The following is a 19,318-nucleotide window of genomic DNA, read 5'->3' as shown; positions in this document are numbered from 1 at the left end:
TAAATAATCGAGTCTCGACCAGACAATCCAGTGATCAACAGCATGAACATCGATCTGCGCAATTGGGAACCGATGACATGTGTCAACCAAGTCAGCGAGCCTGACCACCCGATCCCGTTAGTCCCCTCTTACGACAAGCATAGTCGCCTTTTGTGGCAAGCATGGGTTGCTGAAGACCTATTCTATCCCGGATCTTCACGGGTCAGTATATATAGGAAATACGTTACTAAAATACTTGATCATAATTGACAAAAGTCTTGAGTATATATCCTTACGTCCTTACGTACATCGTCATATTCACAGATCTTTGTTCAAATATGAGTTTTCAATTTACAATGAATATGTAAAATCAGTTCTAACAGCCATAAAACCTTAAACCCAACTGCTTTATCAAAAATGTTTTCCTGTAATATTAGAACTATAATATAATGTTGTGTATTAAGTCCACCTATTTTTATAATTCTTAATAACAAGCGTACATCAAGCGTAGTTTTCTAGTTGAAGAAGAATGGCATGTATTTTATATTTGTGAAACATATTCTGTCTGTATCAGTAAATACAATTACGAAAGAAATATGTTAAATAGTAATAGCAGTGATGTAATAAGTGGTTCATGTCTAGGTTTGTACCCTGTAAATAAGACAAGAAAAATGTACATGCGCATTGTGTAAATAATTGTGATAAAGTTTGTAAGTTGGACCGGAGGCCTTTTATGAAATAAACTGCCTGTGTGTCTGTCTTCCTGTCCATTAAAGTCAGTTCACAATTCACAGGCATGGAATGCCGTATTTAAGATGCATACAGTTGAACACATTCAGTGTTCATTTAGCTCTTTTTACTACAGCGACGAAACTAAATTTCGTTTTTTTTGCACTTTCAACACATGGACACAGAATAACACCAAACACTAAAACCAGCTTAATACTTAAAGCTCTAATCTGTAATGTCTAACTGACAATCTTATGTGTGTTGCAGGTCCAAGGAACATGGGTGTTTTGCGCCGGAGCCGGTCACGGGTTATAATCCTGTGTGTCGCTTGCGTGTGTCTGTTGGTGGTTTACACGATTTTGGCTGGTCGACTGAAGAAGACCAAGAGTTGGACATCAAGGTTACTCAAGGAATTAGGAAATAGTACTGTTATTTACCAATCATAACGTATTGTTGATACGTTAAGGGTGCAACGGGATAGTGACTGGATGAAGCAAAATCCAGAACACCGGTTACAGGGTGAGAAATTTATCTCATGTGCAACAACACACGGTGAAACAATACATGATACAATATATACAATGTCATGCTATATACACAATATATATACAATGTCATGCTATATACACAATATATATACAATGTCATGCTATATACACAATATATATACAATGTCATGCTATATACACAATATATATACAATGTCATGCTATATACACAATATATATACAATGTCATGCTATATACACAATATTTAAAATCAGTCATTACACCGTTGAGATGAAATACTAGTCATACATATTCTAAACACGTTAACAACAAGGGGTGATAACTCCTTGAAGTTGGGATTCAAATTACTCTCCTAATTCAGGACATTTAGACAGAAGGTTGGGCTCCTATGGGTACAAATTGCGCTCCTCTTCTTGCTAAGCGGTTCAGTGCATGGGACGCTTTCTTCTGGGATGGGAAAAAGTACCAAACACTTCAGAAGTATCTATGATCTGATGTATACTGGACAAAATAAATTAGGTATATTGGTATTTTTTGATTGATATTTTGTCAGTGTGTCAATGAATAAACAGATCATTCTTCATAATTTCAAAATTTACATATATCCCTAACTATTTTTGTCCAGTATAGTATACGGCGGTTAACCCTACGGTTTTACCCAACAGAGCTTAATTAAATGGGTCCGGTGAACCGTCCTCATCGATGTCCTTATTAATCTGTGCATAGAGATCCAAGGACAATTAATACACACATGGCTGTAAGAAGGAAGGTGGTTTCCACGTAGCAAAACCCCCTGAACCTCATATCCCGAAGCTTGGGCAACACTGCATCACACTGCATCATACTCTCTACCCAGAGTTCCATGTGGAAATGGGAACTGCCAGCCTAGTAGGTGCTCTTTGCCCTCAGAAATGGCAGATCCTATAGGTAAAGATGATTCCGACGATTCGTACGTTGCAATGGGAACTGGTTTGGCCAGGTATAAATGGGAACTGATCCTATAGACGTCCTGGATCTTGGCGCAGGTGCTGGCTTTGGTGTAGCCGGTGCCTCAGAAATGGCAATTGATCCTATAGGTAAGAGGTGATTCCGATGAAGGGTCCTCTTCCTCCCCTCTCCTGTTTCTCTCTGCACAACAAACACAGGGATATCCTGGTTTGGCTGCGAGAGAACAACAAACGGATCCTCTTCCCAGCGATCTGCCAACTTATGTTTTCCATCGAAGGCAAGTGCCTTTACTAGCACTCTGTCTCCAATCTGAACAATCGCGCCACGCACTTTCAAGTCATAGCCAGTCTTCTGTCTATCTTTGGCTGTCTCTGATGCTCTGGCTGCTAGCTCATAAGCCTCTTTAAGTTTCTTTCGAAGAGAATCCCCGTATGATGAAACTGATCCATGTCCCTGGCTGGTTTCAATGCCAAAAGCCAGATCAATTGGCAGGTGAGGCTCTCGACCAAACATCAAGTAAAATGGGGACTGGTTGGTGGATTCATGCCTAGTACTGTTATATGCATGGACAAGGGGAGCAACATAGCTCTTCCAATCTGTCTTCTTGTCAGGCTGTAGAGTTCCGAGCATGCTGAGCAGTGTCCTGTTGAAACGCTCAACCATTCCGTTGCCCATTGGATGATATGGAGTTGTCCTGCTTTTCTCCATTCCCAAGATGGTACATAGTTCCTTCATCAGACGGCTCTCAAAATTAGCTCCCTGGTCACTGTGTATACGCTTAGGAATGCCATAGTGTAGAATGAAGTTTCTAAAGCACACTTCTGCTGTTGTTTTTGCAGTCATGTTGCGTGTTGGAATCGCTTGTGCATATCTTGTAAAATGGTCAGTTATGACAAGTACATATTTATGACGTCCTTTAGAAGCTTCTAGAGACAAAAAGTCAAGACAGACTAACTCCAAGGGCTGGGAGGTAGTTATGTTCATCAGAGGTGCACGAGCATTGGTAGGAGACTTCCTGCGTAAACATCGGCCACATCTTTGAATGTAATCCTCCACATCCTAGTGCATTCCTGGCCAGAAGAAACGGTCACGTAGGAGCGATAATGTGCGGTCTCTCCCAAGATGTCCAACATCATCGTGCAATCCTCTCAATGCATAATCTATGAAGGCAGAAGGCAATACCAGCTGTTGTCGCTCTTGTCCATCCAGGATAACCTTTCTGTACAGAACTCCACTCTGTAATGTCAAGCTGTCAAAGTGCCGATAAAAGCATTATTAGCTGGACATGGTGGATAATCCTGTCGTTTTGGCTTCTTCCTTGCTTTAACCAGTGCTATCCATGATCTCAGAATGTCATCTCCAGTCTTGCTGTGTCATTGTTGTGAGATGCTGTCCAGGTGGATCCATATCTGTGTCCTCTGGTGATATGGAGAAGGACAGTGACTGTATAACAGGGTGACCTTGCAGAGTATTGCATACTGCTCTAACTGACTCAGCTGGCATCTGGGACTGTTGATGACAATCCTCTATTCCCGGGAGTCTGGAGAGTCCATCCGCATCAGAATTATTGAGGCCTGGCCTGTAGACAATGTGGAAGTTGTATGCAGCTAAGGCTGCCAGCCATCGGTGTCCTGTGGCATCAAGTTTGGCTGTGGTGAGTACATAAGTAAGAGGGTTATTATCTGTGTAGACAGTCAAGCTATTACCATACAGATAATCGTGGAACTTTTCAGTCACCGCCCACTTGAGTGCTAGAAACTCAAGGCGGTGAGCTGAATAGTTACCCTCAGACTTGCTAAGCCCTCTACTTGCATGGCTGATGACTCTTTTAATTCCTTCCTGTTCTTGGTACAGAACTGCACCTAGGCCACAGGTGCTGGCATCAGTGTGCACCTCGAATGACTTGCTGCAATCAGCATATCCAAGGACAGGTGGTGAAGTGAGAAGATCCGTGAGCTGACAGAATGCTGATTGTTGAGACGGTCCCCACAGAAAAGGTTTATCAGCATCTGCAGTTCTTGTATTTCCACGTTTCTTGGGTCTTGTACTGGGAATTAAGGAAGTCAATGGTTTGACAATCTTTGCAAAGTCTCGTACAAACTTACAGTAGTATCCTGGAAATCCCAGAAACTTTCGAACTTCCTCAGGATTTCCAGGAATTGGCCAACCCTTGATCCGTTGTACCTTATCTGGATCAGCTTCTATACCATGCTCTGAGACGACATGTCCAAGAAATTTGATCTTAGTCTTGAAAAAGGAGCACTTGTCTGGGGTGAGCTTCATTCCAGTGTCTCTGACTCTTTGAAGGATCTGTTGAAGACGCTCCAGATGTTCGTCATAGGTTGTGGAGAACACGATAATATCGTCCAGGTAAATTAGACATATTTTTAGGGTGGAGTCCATCGAAACACTCAGCCATGAGCCTCTGATATGTTGATATGTATCTGATATAGTTATGCCTTGCCAGTTCCCCCTCTTGTAAGAGCATATTGCGGAATGCTATATACCATGGTGTATGGATATCAGCCTTTTGAAGAAATCGGCTTCCACACTGATTCTTGCATTCATCCATGTAGCAAGATAAAATATTTGTGCCTAGCCGCACTGGGACTGTGGTGTGATACGGGGTATCAGGGACAACAAGCATAATGCAAGGCAGTTTAGCTGAGGTTGCACCTACACCCTGTACTTCAACGTCTATATACCCATCAAAAGGGAGGTGCTGGCCATCTGCACACTCTATCTTCAGAATAGCATCTAAGGGCTGTAGGGGTGTAGCTGATAGGGAGTGAACGTAAAAACTATGGGACACAGTTGACAGTGTTGACACAGTATCCAATAAGGCTCTTGCCTCTATCCCATTTACAAAAACCGTTCCTTCATTAGGTTTACCTATCAGGGTGGCTACCGGCTGACTGCTGTTGGGTGGGCGTTTGTGATCAAAGCCTATGGTTTGCCCCGTCCCATAGGCGTCTTCCTGTTTAAAGAGAACTTGGAATGATCCAGCCTAACTCGACATCCATACTGTAAGTGTCCTGGCTGTTTACATCTGAAGCAAATAGGCTCTTGGGTGTCTGGACGTCTAGAACGATGCTGGTCCTGGGGAGTTCTTGAAGTTGGTTGATTCCACCTTTGAACCTGTGGTCCTGTGGGGGGCAATGACCAATGCTGCCCTGAGATGGGTATTGTGGATGCCAGTATGATTCTGACCCAACCGCTGTATTAAATCCCTGATGGCCATGTGAGTATTGCCATGGTGTGCTGTTGTCAGAATATGAAGTGTCCCGTTGCTTCTTCAGCTCAGCAACTTCAGTTGTTAACTGTTTCGAGATCCCCTTGATCTCCTTCATTTCAGGATCCTGGACTGCTACAGCGGCCATATTGGGGGTTGCACCCTTCTTCTCAGTCCTTGATCCCCTTTGCTGCAAGTCAGCCTCTGCTCGCCGAAGAGCTCGTAGAAGATCTTCATAACTGTTGCCCTGGTCAAATACATGTGCTGTCAGATCTCGCAGATCTGCTTTAGATCCTGACCATAGCTGGGTCCTCAACATCTCACTCCTGGTCTCCAGTGGGATGGATCCCTGTGTTGCAGCCTGGTTCAGTAGGTGTTCGAGCCTACAATCCCAAACAGCAATATCTTCCGACTCTCCCTGGCATGCACCATAAAAGCATGCTAACATTGACTTGTTCCTGTCATCGCTGCCGAAAATACTTTCTAACTTTGAGATGAGCTGTTTTAAATCAGCTTCTGGCCCTAGGCACATAGCAATAGTGGCTGCCTTCCCACGTAAAGAATGCTGCACAGTATTGGCAACAGCTTGTTGAGACAACGGTTTGTTCTGTAGCAAACATTCAACTTGATACTTCCAGACTTCGAATGAAGTCTTGCCCTTCTGTTCACCTGAGAAGGATGGTAATCTTGGGGCTTGTGTCAAGGTAACTGGTGACGGAAAACCAGAAGGAGATTGCTTCTGAAATTTTCCTGAACTAACTGCACCTTGAGGTTCATCTTCAGCCTCTACCTTGGTCTGAGTGTAACTCTTCATCCATTGTACTATGTCCTCTGGGCTATCGGACTTGGGCCAGGTCTTGAGCGCCTTGAAAGCTCCAATCAGATTCTTTACTTCTTCTGGTGTTGGTTCAGTCATAGTGACAGAAACGAGGGAAGTAGTCAAAAGTAAACGAAGAAAAGCAGGTGTGGTAACCGTATAGGTAAATGTCCAAATGTTCGCGAAATGAGCTGGCCATTTGACCTCATGAAAGATGAAAAATACCTTAGCTTGATACAAGAAAACCCAAAACCCCAAAACAATTAGGGCTAAATGCATGAGAAGGTGTTAGTTGTGATCGAGTGCTTGGGATGGTCATGAATCAGCTAGGGCAGCAGGGTAAGGGGACACCCATAGGGTATGTCGACTAAACCTAACACAACAACTACCCATTCGTATGAACCTCAACATCAAGCCAACAGAAGGAAACACAATTACTCATGATCCATGAAACCAGAAGCCTAAACACAGAGAACAAACCATGACCATAACCTGTTGAACAACACAACACCTATTTATGATATTAAAGTAGTTGTTGGTCTATTTACATGAATGCATAAATGCACTTTATTTGGTTTACTGCATGGAACTCAAACATTCATATATGTTGGGTATTCTCATTCACGCACACAATCACCGAAGTTGAGGTATAAACCCCACTAAATAACAGCTACGTTTATGGAAGTCAGTACTGAAGTGTATGAGCGCTCATTCTAAGTCTAAGTATTCACAACACATGCATGCAACAATATCTAAATTGGCCAAGAAATATTGTGCACGCAGGCACAACCCGGGTACATGATATTCAGAAAAATGTACAAGCAAAAATTCAGAACATGTTCAAACATTGACATTAAATAATGATCATGTGTACCTGAATTCCGTGTCTAAGTAATGGTTCCTTGAACCGCCGTTTTCAAACGTCAAGTATAACATCAGTACAGATCTGTACATACACAGTGTATAATATGTGTAGTTCGACCTACACTCAAGTGTCTCTATACCTGCAGGTAACAAGATACAAGTTGTATATCACAGGACAAAACGCACCTCGCGTCACGTTGTTCCCGTTGATCACGTCGTGGTTCCGTGAGCAGTTGTGGATAGGATCTCGAATGTTGATGACAGCAAGCTCGTCCTCAAATCTCCAGTTAGGCCATTCCTCACTGGGGGCTCCAATGTAGCAGGACTGCGTCAGTCAAGCACAGACAACAGACGCTACTTTTGTTGTTCTTCAATGGCCGATGTTTTATTGGAGATATGCGTAGGTGAAAACAACAACCCTGAAACAATCAGGTGTACAATATAATAAATGCAGCAATATACACATATCCTAAACACAGATATACACATATAATTCGTACATATGCTATAACATTACAAAATAGTTGCTTCAGTAAACAACTACTGTGTACAAAATGTATTTCATTTGATATACATAACATATATACAATATATAAACCTACCAGGTGTGTGGGCCTAGGTTTATTTCACACCTGGGGACGCTGCTGTCTTTGTATGAAATGTTCGTCTGTAGAGAAAATAACAATAATATGTACAGACATGCTACTAATGAACACATACAAAAGTATCCTCAGCACTGATGCAGTAATCACACACAAATTTGGCTGTAGCTGAGCAAGATATAAAACAATGCAAAATAAGACCTCATTCATTCATTCATTCATTCATTCATTCGTGCTTATTTTCATTCACCCATTTATGATTACAAAGCTATACTTGTGTTCATCCATTCATCACATGCTCACATGGTTAACCTTGCCTTTTATTAATCATGTTACTAATATTACATTATAATGAATGTAGAGTATTTATCACCAACTTCACAGTACTAATTTCAGATTAACACACACTGATACAACTACAAGTTATATCTACAAATGATATACATGAACAATAAATAGATAAAATATCCAAATTACCTTAGAATGTGATCCAAAGATATGTTAAGAAAATCCACATGGAATGTTGCTCATCTGACGATTGAATGTGGAGTGACCACAAACCTTGTAATGTGTAAAAGTGTAAAGCTTAGCTGATTGCCCAAGCTGGCTATAAAGACAAAAGAACGTAGGTGGGGAAGGGCTTATGTTATTGTGCTGTGTGGTGAACATGCGGTAAGCATGCTCAGTGAACTGGCTGTGGGTGATAGTTAGTTAAGGCAGGCTAAGTATCATGATAAAATAAAATGACTAAAGCTGTGCAATGAAATTTAAAGCATTTATTTACATGAATTCTTATCAATTTACAACATGTTAAAATATACAAAATCTGTTTCTTCCACATATGTACTGTCATAAACCTTACTGTCGTAGTTGTGGAAGAATATATATGTAACAATGTAAAACATTGTGAAGAGCGCGCCGAAAAGCTTGCCTAAGACCAGTCTCTTCTTATTATGAATATGCGCGCTTGTTACAAACAATTGTTGGTTTGATGTCACAACACATATTTCTCGGAAGTAAGTCTTTATGACATGACAACTGTTATAATTCATCACATCAGATGTAGTGGGGTTGGTGCACTTTATTTACTTGAATAGGGTGTGGGTGTTGGGGATGCGGGTGTTTTTTATATATTTTTGGGAAGATTAATCAGATAACAAAAAAATAAAAATAACAAAACAAAAGAACCCAAATACCATCGCCTTGTAACAGTTGCGTGGATATGTACGCTATATAAATATTCTATAATAATAATATAATAATAATATAATAATAATCTTTTATCTAGGCTACCAGACAAGTTCAGCACAGTTTCGTCAGATCGATGGATAGTTGTGACAACCATCTTCGACCCCACACCAGACATCAAGTTCATGGCAGAGATACCCGGGTGGAAGCTTGTTGTTGTCGGAGACACCAAGACTCCAAAGGACTGGAGGTAATGTCAGGGTCTATATGTATATTCAGAGGCGAAAGTAAATGATGACTGAACTATTAACGATTCCTATAAATGTATACATGATAATATATATTACCGTTTACCAATTCTGACACTAAACTTCCATAATAATATATGTTATCATTTCAGGCACCCAAACTGTGAATTTTTAAGCTTAGAAGATCAACGTAGTCTCGGTTTTGAATCAGAGTCACTTGTGCCGGAAGGGAGTTATGCCAGAAAAACAGTGGGATATCTGTTTGCAATAGCCCATGGTGCAACTGTAATTTATGAGACTGATGATGATAATCGTCCTCTTGATAATCTGAAATCCTTCATAATAGATCCAACAATGTGGGGAATCTTGTACAGAGGGGAACGGCTCTTTAATCCGTATCGTCATTTTGGACAGCCGACATTGTGGCCAAGGGGCTATCCACTTGGGTCTGTAGGGGAAAAACCAACATCTGAATATCTACTAAATCACTGGAAAACTCCATCCATTCAGCAGGGTGTGGTCAATGGTGACCCGGACATGGACGCTATTTTCAGACTGACCCGGAAACAAACCAGTTCTCAGCTGAATGTGACCTTTGATGTGAGAGCTCCACCAGCACTTGTTCCAGCGGGCGTGTTCTCTCCCTTTAATTCCCAGAATACCCTTTTTCTGTATGATGCATTTTGGGCACTCCTGATTCCAGCCTCTCCGACCACCAGAGTGTGTGATATCTGGAGAGGGTACTGGGCTCAGAGACTTCTGTGGGAGATAGGAGGAAATGTTGGATTCTTCCCACCAAATGCTGTCCAGAAGAGGAACGTCCACTCCTACCTGAGCGACGCTAAAGAAGAGACCGACCTCTACTTCCAGACAGAACGACTTCTTAATTTTCTGACCAAATGGAGGTGTGGGACAGGTTTGACATTCTTTGCTTGTGTGACTCAATTGTCAGCTGACATGGCACATCGAAACTTCTGGAAGGAAAGAGATGCAAGACTGACGAATCTTTGGATCAAGGATCTTGTGTCACTTGGCTACAAGGAACCACAAAGGATATGTTTTGGTTCTCTGAAAGACGGTGCTCAACACATACCAGAGGAGAAACTGCCAAACCAAACACGTCTGGCGGATCATCAGGTCAACCTCACATTCTGGGCAGCTGAGCAAACCCCACCTCAGATATATTCCCAAGGTACACACTCACCTGCAGTGTTTGCGCATGCTGCTAAAATAGCTTCATATTGTAGTAATCACTCGTTTACAACGCCAGAACTAAAACCAGTCATAACCTATCCAAACATCGTGTTAATTGTAGTGTTTAACTATCCACACTATGAGAACCTACAGTTTCTGGAGACAATGTACGGCATGCATTTCCCTCACATCGTGTACTGTGGAGCCAACAAAGATATATTCAACACCCACGCGAAGATACTTCCCAAGCCGTTGACCTTTATGGAGGTTGACCACAACGATGGCTGGTTTTTTCAACACTGTTTGATACAAGTGATGAAGATGCAGTTTCGAGTTGACGGCTACTTATTCATAGGAGACGATGTGCTGCTTAACGTGTGGAACATTCATAAGATGCCGTTAAACAAACTCTGGGTTTATCGCGCTCCAGTTGTACAACTGTCTAAAAAGCCAGTTGGCCATCGTGTTGAGCATCCCAAAGTAGGTATGACGGCATACAAGGCTGGTCTACAAGCTTTGAAAGCTGTGGATAGTCTCAGATACGAAAGTTTTACAAAGATGCTTTTCACCAATTCAAGGAAGAGAGACGGGTTCTATATTGGCCAAGCAGATATTCACTATGTTCCTGAACAATATAAAGATGACGTCCTTTACTACCTAGAACATTTCTCCCGATTTAATGTGTATATTGAGTTGATATTTCCCACAGTTGTCCGTGGAATAGAAAAGTTGGAGAATCTTTTCATGATGCCTGGAACCTACTTTTTGGTTGGTCCAGTCTCCAAGACGAAGAAGTATTTTAACAAAAATCACCTTTTTTGTCACACTGTAAAAATATCAAAAACAATATCTGTGAGTGAAGGGTTGGAATTTTATTGCAAGGTATTCTTCCCTCTTTCGTTGAACAATTAACCACTACTAGATTTGCCATGCAAATTTCTGTCACAGTGTAAACAAGTTCAATATTTTGTTAACTAAAACTTCAGTTATCCCAAATACTTGATTGTCAAACATGTATTAAAAGTATCAGTACCCCTTTGTCTGTTTAAGGGGCCGTGGGGCAGCCAAGTTGTTAAAGCTTTCGCTCGTCACGCCGAAGACCCGGGTTCGATTCCCCACATGGGTATAATGTGTGAAGGCCATTTCTAGTGTCCACTGCCGTAATATTGCTGCAATATTGCTAAAAGCGGCGCAAAACCATACTCACTCACTCATCCACTTGTATGCCCCTCTCCATCAGGAAATGTAATGTGAGTTTGTATGTCAGTAAAGACCCCGTCACCAGTGTCCACGAACATGGGACCCGTGAAGATATGGGATTATTATTGGTCTTCAGCAGCCCGTGATTGTCGTAAGAGGCGACTAGCGGGATCGGGTGCTCACTGACTTGGTTGACATTTGTCATCGTATCCAAATTGCGTAGATCGATGCTTTTGGTGTTGATCGCTGGATTGTTTAGTCCAGACTCGATTAGTTACATACCTCCGCCTAGTCTGTCTCACAGTCCCTGAACCACATTAATTTCCCTACTGCCAAGCCCTCTCTGCAGTGCTAAAGTCCTAAATAAAGCAAGTCTAGATTTCCTCAGGTTCAGGCTGAATCTCTGGTCTCCCTAGGGCTCCTTTTCAATATAAATGGACTTGTTTGTTACTATCAAAATTATATATATTCAGAGACTAAGCCTTAGTCTAACCTCCGCCATGAGGTGGAATATTGCTGAGTCTGGCGTTAAACAACACTCAATCAAAGTATGCAAACATGGGTCTCTGACGCTGCGCCACGGTGCGCCAGGATGCGATGTTAAGCCATCTATTACAACAAAGACATATAATTAAAATACTTGTGCAGTATGTTTTTCATAAATGGAAAGATTCCATAGGGATCGGGATAGATCTGATGGCCGTGTCTGGGAGCCCAGGAAAACATCTCATCGTCGTTACTAAATATTCAAATCCACACAGTAACACATGTAACACACGCTAACATCCCTCCTTAAAATCATCACACCCATTAAGTAACAATTTTATAGAAGATGATTCACCCGTTTTGTTACCCTGTCCAGTTTATATACATGCCAGAGATGACCTGTACGATAACTATATCTTAACTTGCACAGAAATTGCTAATTTTAATGATACGCAGAAAGTAAGTATTTTACTCGCCAGATCAGACGTGATTTTAGCAGTGGTCAAGGCCTGCAAAAAATGTTCATCTGCATACTGTTGTGATATTTTTAATGATGCTTATGTGATATGTTAATATTTTATAATTAAATAATTTATCACAACTCTCACACAGGGTGGTTTGTTACGTCTTAATATATGTTCTTATGTATGTATAACAGTTTGATTATGTAATGTAACCAGGTGACACTTTAATAAACTATCTGTCTCTCTGTCTGTATGTCTGTTTATCTCTCTCTCCGCGTTTGTTTACATGACGACTCCCGTGTGTCCCATTGGCTGTTTTCCCTGACGATCTACTCGTGAAGATCCGGGTTATAATTGATCTTCAGTAACCCAGGCTTGTCATAAGAGGCGACTAACGGGATCGAGTGGTTAGGCTCGCTGACTTGGTTGATACATGTCATCGTATCCCAATTGCGTAGGTCGATGTTCACGCTGCTGATCCCTGGATTGTCTGGTCCAGACTCGATTATTTACAGACCGCCGCCGTATAGATGGAATATTGCTGGGTGAGGCGTAAAACTAAACTCACTCACTCACTCACTGACGATCTATTTGGTTGTCTAAGTTCATTCAGTTTTCACACTCATAATGACATGTTTTAAGAAGTGATACATATTTGTACATAAGTATTGCAATGTTAAATAGCTTTCCATTTCAAAACAATAAATTTATACATTATATAACTTATCAACTTTAATTTTAAGTTAAGTCGTTTCTGGGATCATTCGTATCTATTTCAGCGTTTATATTTTAAAATTCTTCCAAGGTTAAAATCAGTGAGGTTGCATGCTAGTTCAGACAAATGGAAGTCACCGCGTACACTAAATCATTAAAGGACTCCCCACGTATCCTTCAGTCTGAGATATATTTAACATTTTCAAGTCATTCTTGTGCATCTGTTTTGGGACATTTTACTGTTGGCAAAATATATTCTCCCAAAAAAGAAACGCATCATGAAAATAGCAATTTCATGCAGCAATGAATTAAAACGTGATTCATTTTACATAAGGTTTTGCTCTGTTTATGAGTCCTATGGTGTTTATGTTTTGAAACATCACAACAAAACGCACCATCCGTAAAATATCCGTATTTAACAGCATGATTTTCAATTTCGGCGTGTAGTGTCACAGAATACACAATTCACATGCAATGCACGTGAAAGGTGGGGATCAGATAGTCTCAATGATGGGTATAAAAGGTTGATCGCTGTCTGTCGATTATTCACTGTGTTTGGAATATTGTTGATGAACGCAAAATGCCACGTCTAAGTGAAGCCAACCGTCATATCGCCATTGGTTTGCTTGAAGCTGGCCAGTCTCAACGTGCAGTTGCCCGACGCATGAATGTTCACCAAAGCACCATTTCACGGCTCTGGGAGAGATATCGCCGGCAGAATGCGGTAGCAGATGCCCCTCGTAGTGGGCGACCTCGAGCGACCACTGCGGCGCAGGATCGCTACATCCGGGTACATCACCTGCGTCATCGAACAGCTACGGCGACCAGTACCGCTCGACAAATACCCGGATTGAGGAGGCTTTCTGCACAGAGCGTCAGGAACAGGTTGAGAGAGGAAATCCGACGCCCACACCTCCTTCCAATCATTGATCGCCAGAGGGAGTTGTTTCAACTGGACAATGCCAGGCCCCACACACAGCACGTCACACTAGAGACTTCCTCCAGAATCACAACATCAATGTGCTCCCCTAGCCCTCAAGATCACCGGACTTAAACCCGATCGAACATCTGCGGGATGCCCTAGACAGACGGGTGCGACGCCGTAACCCTCAGCCCCAGACACTTCAGCAACCCGCAGAGGCACTACAGGCAGAGTGGGCTGCGATTGGGCAACACGAGATTCTGAGACTTATTCGTTCGATGCCGAGGCGATGCCGTGCAGTTCTGGATGCCCACGGTGGTCACACGAGGTATTGACTTTAGCGCCACCACACGTCTCCATGTGACATTCAAACTGACTTTCCTCGAGTTGGTGCCAAAGACGGATCAGTCTGCATTCCAAGTTTGCAATTTCGCTATATTTCATTGACTCATAAAGCCTACAAGATGTTTAAAAATAAACAAAAATACAGTTGAAATTCCTATATGCGTTTCTTTTTTGGGAGAGTATATTATTAAAGTTACCTATTAAAGAAACAAATCCCATCTACGATGCTTCAGGCATATTTGGAAATAGAAACTTGCAAATAAAAGCTGAGCAGCTGTTATTATTATATATATTTTCAACAAATCCTCTTTGTATTTAATACATCTTAAAATCTTATAAAATCGCCAATTTTCGACTGCTTCTGCAACTTTTATTACTGTTGGAATTACACAGAAATAGAGTAGGTCTGATGTTCATAAGCCAATGTGAAATCCTTCCAGATGGGCACGATTCGCTATTTGGCTTGTCCCGGAATAACACGAGTTGGTCACGAATGAGGTAGGGACACACGCTGTGAGTTGCGTCCCTTCAGTACATCAGAAACCTGTTTGTTGGTTCGAATCCCGGTGAGTGCGGCGTTAAACAAAAAACCAAACAAACACTCAATCGCCCTGATTAGTCAGGACAATTTAAAGATTGGCGTAAGAGGCGACTAACGGGACCAGGTGGTTAGGCTAGTCATGGTATCCCAGTTACGTAGATTGATGCTCATGTTGTTGATCACTGGATTGTCTGGTCCAGACAGATTTACATACCGACGCCATATAGCTAGTGTATTGCTGAATTCCGCGTTTATCAACAAACAAAGACGACAATTTAAGGTCAGAAATGAACCGACAAAATAAAATATCTCTGATTACACAATGCCATTTAGAAAGTGGTCAAATGTAACATATGTTATATTTGTAATTACACTTACTTAATAAAGTAGTGATTCTAGTATTTTTGTTGGGTTGAGTCCCATCCGGGATTCGAAGCCACACTCTCAGATTCGAAGCCACACTCTCAGAGTCAGGCACCAAATCCCCAGCACACAAAGTCAGCCACCTAACCCGCTTAGCCACCGTGACTTCCACACAGATGGAAATCGGACAACTGTTAGTCTAGACTGCGGACTTTGTGTACCCATCTGACAAGTGTAAATTGACACGGCTCCGGCGGCCGAAAGAACAGATTCGAGGTGGCTGAGCGGGTTAGGTGGCTGACTCAACCAAACAAAAGTACTAGAATCTGTACTTTGCTAAGCAAGTGTTATCCCAAATATAGCATATGTTACAAACAAATATTCCGTGTGACCTGATCAGCTGTTGACGGATAGATGATACGTTGATGGCAAGTTAATGATTTATATATTTATATAATTTACATTTTCCGGATGCCAAAGAAAACAGAATACACTAGTCTCTTCCTCTCTTCCAAATAAAGCAGAATCAGTGTTACAGATCGTTACTTTTCTTTTCTGATATAATAATAACAACTCTCATTGTAGTTTTTTAACCGACCGACCGGCCAAAGATTTGATCATGGTAGCTGCATGAAACATAAAAATGCACCCCGGTTGTGTTGACAAATCAAGATTATAAACCGTGTTGAATGTACGCACGTACTGTCATAGGTTTTTAGCAAACGGAAAGGACGTAATTCTTCACACCCAATTACAGCATCTTTGAAGTCGGTTTTATGTTAAATCTAAAAGTGATTCCGATATAGTTTATGGAACGTGTCGACCGAGTACAAGACTCGAGGCTCGATTATTCGACCACCGTCATTGCTTGAAATATTGTGTGGCGTGATCAGTCAATTAATTACTGCAAATATGAATGAATGTATGAATGAAAGGATGAATGAATGAACGTGTGTCTGCACGAATAAATAATGATAATTTGAAAACAATTTCCATAGAGCATGAACATAATTTCATCATGAATCAAATTGCATGTCCTTGAAACCTTTACTACACAGCCAGATCCAATCTTGAAATAAAATACATGTAGCACTGCTGACAGTCGTAAGTATTCATCAGTAGAATAGCAAAGGGAAGATAAAAACCCAACGTGAGACACGCGATAACGAAAACATTGTAAGCAAAATCCGTGCTCGAGGAGTTGTCTCCCTCTTTGCTCTTGACAGAGATTGATGCTCATGTTGTTGATCACTGAATTGTCTGGTCCAAACAGATTTACAGACCGAGCTAGTGTATTGATGAATCCCGCGCGTATCAACAGACAAACAGACAAAGACGACAATTTGAGGTCAGAAGTGAAGCGACAACAAAATATCCTGTTATTACGAGTACACAATGCCATTTAGAAAGTGGTCAAATGTAACACAATATCCTGTCGGGCCAGACAATCCAGTGATCAACAGCATGAGCATCAATCTCTGTATATTTGTGATTACACTTTCTTAGTAAAGTACAGATTTAGTACAGACTGCTGCCATATAGCTGGAATATTGCTGAGTGCGTCGTTAAACAACAAACCAAGTAAACATCCAAGCGTAACGCATTGTTAATGAGGATGGCCATGGCGTGCTACATTTAGACAATTCTGGAAGGTACTACAGGTACTACAACCCTATTGAGCTTTCCACTGTATTCTGAGTGAGTGGGTGAGTTTAGTTTTACGCCGCACACAGCAATATTTAGCTATATGGCGGCGGTCTGTTATAAAGTATATATCGCTTGTAGATACTGCGTGATCTCGCACAAGTGGAAACCAGTATTGGATGGCGAATTACCTTTGCAGTTGTACTGCCACGTTTGGAAATAAATTGTTTATTATATCACATTGCTTTGTTGGTTTCACACATTGTTCTTTTTACAAACTGATTCGACTTTTTAGTTTTAACTTGGAAATCAACAAGACTAAGTGAAAAAATTGAGTTTCTACTTAGGATCATAATCGTTTACAACATAAACATGATGATCGTTTGCAGGACACCCAAACGATTGGAAATGAACTTTTGTTGAAAACTGCTGCAAGGTGCACATTAGTTGAAACCTAGTTTGCTTTTACATTATTCAGACTATTTTGAGAAGATTTTACCATGAACGCGTGCCTGTGACCAATCTTCAACTAACAATCATCTGACTTTCTTTCAAACAACTCGTGAAGATCCGGGTTCGAATTGAAAAACATTGTAAGGAAAATCCGTGCTCGAGGAGTTGTCTCCCTCTTTGATCTTGACAGAGATTGATGCTCATGTTGTTGATCACTGAATTGTCTGGTCCAAACAGATTTACAGACCGAGCTAGTGTATTGATGAATCCCGCGCGTATCAACAGACAAACAGACAAAGACGACAATTTGAGGTCAGAAGTGAAGCGACAACAAAATATCCTGTTATTACGAGTACACAATGCCATTTAGAAAGTGGTCAAATGTTACACAATATCCTGTCGGGCCAGACAATCCAGTGATCAACAGCATGAGCATCAATCTCTGTATATTTGTGATTACACTTTCTTAGTAAAGTACAGATTTAGTACAGACTGCTGCCATATAGTAGAGCTGTGTATCGTGGCCTAAGTGGCGAGACGATATATCCCGATACTAGTTTAATGAGGCGAGACGATATATCATGAAAGTATTGGCAAGGAACCTGCGAGACGATTATCATCACGATACAGTGATGGCGATACGATACTTATCCCGATACTTTACAATCCTAAAAACAGGACATATATGATAGATAAAATGACTGAATCTTTATTTGTTATTCAGCAGAACATGTGTTACATTCACACACACTTAAAAGGCTGTTCATGTAATAAAGTTTCAGCATTTAATGCTTAAGAAAGTACAATCAAACATATTCAGTATACCTTGCTCTAGGTTTCCCTTGGAAAGTTGTGTTTCTGCACCAATGCTTGCACAGGCAATTTATACAGTAATTTATACCAGAATCACTGCAAAAAACTCATAAGTATGCTTTCTAAATTTTATCTTCTCTTTCTTAACAAAGCTAAGACATCGTTCATAGTTCTTAATAAATGGTGTTATTTGTCAAACAACTAAAACATATTTCAATTACTTAAAGACAAGTCTTTACAGTTCACAGAGATTGTTCACATTCTTTCTCTGATACACTAACTCCTTTGTTCATGTAACAAAGATGGCAGACACAAACAAATTCCTTTTAGGTTCAGTTTGTTTTTAAAATTCAGAAAAATTTCAAAGAGACTCCCTTCCTACTACTTATGCAATACTCCCTACAACTTTAAGTAATATTTAAGTTGTATCGGGATATATCGTCTCTTGTGGCGATACATCGATGTGTCATGGACCCTCGCGCTATAAATATCCTGATATATTGCCTAAACGTGTTTTGTATCGATGCACTCGTATCGCGTAGTTGACGATGCAAACATCGATACTATCGATGAATCGTTACACCACTACCATATAGCTGGAATATTGCTGAGTGCGTCGTTAAACAACAAACCAAGCAAACATCCAAGCGTAACGCATTGTTAATGAGGATGGCCATGGCGTGCTACATTTAGACAATTCTGGAAGGTACTACAGGTACTACAACCCTATTGAGCTTTCCACTGTATTCTGAGTGAGTGGGTGAGTTTAGTTTTACGCCGCACACAGCAATATTTAGCTATATGGCGGCGGTCTGTTATAAAGTATATATCGCTTGTAGATACTGCGTGATCTCGCACAAGTGGAAACCAGTATTGGATGGCAAATTACCTTTGCAGTTGTACTGCCACGTTTGGAAATAAATTGTTTATTATATCACATTGCTTTGTTGGTTTCACACATTGTTCTTTTACAAACTGATTCGACTTTTTAGTTTTAACTTGGAAATCAACAAGACTAAGTGAAAAAAATTGAGTTTCTACTTAGGATCATAATCGTTTACA

General features: G+C 41.0%; 2 protein-coding genes across 2 annotated transcripts in view; both read left to right on the top strand.

Moving 5' to 3' along the window:
• The first annotated feature begins 995 nt into the window (after positions 1-995).
• The window catches only part of LOC124256998 (glycoprotein-N-acetylgalactosamine 3-beta-galactosyltransferase 1-like), a 30,409-nt gene continuing 12,086 nt past the window's right edge, over positions 996-19,318 (top strand). The window contains exons 1-2 of the mRNA XM_046690963.1: positions 996-1,108; positions 8,970-9,119. The gene's annotated coding sequence lies outside the window, so the exon portion shown is untranslated. The remainder of the gene's footprint in view (positions 1,109-8,969; positions 9,120-19,318) is intronic.
• LOC124256992 (probable glycosyltransferase STELLO1) lies at positions 8,349-11,035 on the top strand. The gene is made up of 5 exons (XM_046690957.1): positions 8,349-8,353; positions 8,970-9,119; positions 9,270-10,309; positions 10,433-10,791; positions 11,021-11,035. Exons 1-5 carry the CDS (start codon positions 8,349-8,351, stop codon positions 11,033-11,035), a joined length of 1,569 nt encoding a protein of 522 aa, XP_046546913.1.

The sequence above is a fragment of the Haliotis rubra genome, unplaced genomic scaffold, assembly GCF_003918875.1.
Source record: "Haliotis rubra isolate DU_JTF1 unplaced genomic scaffold, ASM391887v1 Scf647, whole genome shotgun sequence".
Classification (NCBI taxonomy): Eukaryota; Metazoa; Mollusca; class Gastropoda; order Lepetellida; family Haliotidae; genus Haliotis; species Haliotis rubra.
The sequence above is the reverse complement of the archived record's forward strand: the minus strand, read 5'-3'. Positions and strand labels throughout refer to the sequence as shown.

Bases quoted from the DNA above. Each gene is read 5' to 3' on its own strand.
- LOC124256992 (XM_046690957.1), top strand. The intron at 9,120-9,269 runs GTAATGTCAGGG...TTATCATTTCAG, and splicing joins AAGACTCCAAAGGACTGGAG to GCACCCAAACTGTGAATTTT. The intron at 10,310-10,432 runs GTACACACTCAC...TGTTAATTGTAG, and splicing joins ACCTCAGATATATTCCCAAG to TGTTTAACTATCCACACTAT.